Genomic DNA, 1,937 nt, shown 5'->3' with positions numbered 1-1,937 from the left:
AAGGATGACCTGCAGGCAGGGGCCAACCTGTGGTGTGGACAAAGAACGACCTGCAGGCAGTGGCCAGCCTGGGGTGTGGACAAAGGACGACCTGTGCACAGCTGCCAGACTCATCTTCTCCCACCACTTCTACTTCACGCCCACCAGCTGTGTTCAGTCGTGGAGATCTCGGCACTGACCCTGGCCAGCCCTCCCGCCCTGTCCTGCTCATTCTCAGCCCTGACCATATTCATGGGTCTGGACATTTCTCTGCTGCACAGTTCTGCTTGCTTTCAGCCCAGGCTGACACAGTAGCTAGGGGGGTGGCAACCGACCTGAACTTGTTATGACTGCCCATGGCTGCCTTTTGAGACCTTATTGTGTGTGTAAATCCTTTACTTTCATCAATGGTGATGGCAGTCAGTCATTTGTTAGTTGAGCCGGCCATGAGCTATTTCACTTCTTCCTCAGCTCAGGCAATTCCAACTTAGGAACAAACTTCTTGTGAGAAACCATCACTGTGAAGATGTCAGCTCAATGGCCCTGCTTAGGAAGTACGTGAAGTTCCCCACATCCAGCCACGTGCACTGCTGTGCTAACGGGAAACCTCTTCATATAACTGCTCAAAGTGAGGGTGCTATGTCAACCGGGGCAGGACGGAGAGTCCTCGGCTGAAAGCAATCCGCCCAAGCTGCGATGGGCATTGATACGGCCTTCTGCACTTTCCAGTCCCCTCACATTCTTTAAGCTTCTGTGCCAGCATTATGAATCCTGTTTCCAGTTGGAAAAACAAGCAGCAGGAAAGTGATTTTACCGAAGAGAGCACGTGCTGACAACTCATACCTCCTGAAGCTCTATGTACTTATTTTCGGGACAGCAGAACCCTGCTTCCTCTTGAGGAGGTGGGAATAGTATGGAAAGCCATCAGGGCAAGGGCAGAATGAAAGTAGGGGAAAAGGGCTGGGGACAAGCAGCCCCACCCTCCCGCGGAGACTGCTCCGTGCTCAGGTGTTGTAGCTGTGAAAACAACCCTGTTCCCCATCCCTTCACAACTAAATGTATTACATTCCTCAGTATTCCTTCCTGATTACCACCATCTGCTTGTACCCTGAGGCACAACAGGACCTCAACCTGGAGGACAGCTACTTCCTCAGTACCCATGAACCTTGCCCCCATCTCCACAGGTCCAGGAATGACTCCCAACTACCTAATCCAACAGCATCTTTGTCCTGACCGCCCTGTGACAGGACAGGGCTGATGCAACACAGCCAGACAGACCTGAGTGTGAGTCTTGGCTCTCCCACTAGCCAGCTGGATGTCCATGGGCAAGCCACTCGACCTCTTTAAGCCACAGAGTCCTCACCTGTCAATAGCTCTCAGTGTTACGGTCGGAAATAATGTATGTAAAAAAAAAAAAAAACCAAAACACTAGCGTGCAGTGGGCACTCAAGAAATTGTGCTCATTCCCTCTCCCAGCTGAATGAAACCTTGCCCATCATCCAAGGCCTCCACCAGTTGTCAAATGCTATATGAGGCCTTCCCCGAACCTCAAACTCCAATCCCAGTCTTTTGTATTTTCCTCTTGAGATCTACATTCAAACATACATTGCCTATCTGCCCACTTTTACGATTTCCACTACTACAATATCATGATGGATTACACTGTGTTGGAATCCTAACCCCTGTACCTGTGGATATAATACTGTTTGGAAATAGTTTCTTTGTTACGTTAATTAGGTCATACCTGAGCAGGGTGGGTTCTAAACCTAATCACTTCTGAGTTATAAAAAGAGCAGACTAGACACACAGATATGAACATGGGGGTGGGAGCAGACACAGGCACCATGTGAGGATCCAAGGAACCAAGGAACGCCCATGATCACTTACAAGAAAGGAATCGACATGGCCAAGACCCTGATTTGGACTTTGAGCCTCCAGAACTGTGAGAAAATAAATTC

The 1,937-nt window shown here is 49.5% G+C and overlaps 1 protein-coding gene across 1 annotated transcript in view; it reads left to right on the top strand.

Annotated features, from left to right (window-relative positions):
• The first annotated feature begins 516 nt into the window (after positions 1-516).
• Positions 517-1,937, top strand: part of ENDOV (endonuclease V) — an 18,160-nt gene continuing 16,739 nt past the window's right edge. The window contains exon 1 of the mRNA XM_012554886.1: positions 517-607. Within this exon, the coding sequence (XP_012410340.1) occupies positions 517-607 (91 nt within the window). The remainder of the gene's footprint in view (positions 608-1,937) is intronic.

The sequence above is a fragment of the Trichechus manatus genome, unplaced genomic scaffold (genome assembly GCF_000243295.1).
Source record: "Trichechus manatus latirostris isolate Lorelei unplaced genomic scaffold, TriManLat1.0 scaffold00028, whole genome shotgun sequence".
In the NCBI taxonomy this organism is placed as follows: Eukaryota; Metazoa; Chordata; class Mammalia; order Sirenia; family Trichechidae; genus Trichechus; species Trichechus manatus.
Note: the sequence above shows the minus strand (reverse complement) of the source record. Positions and strands in the feature narration are given on the sequence as shown.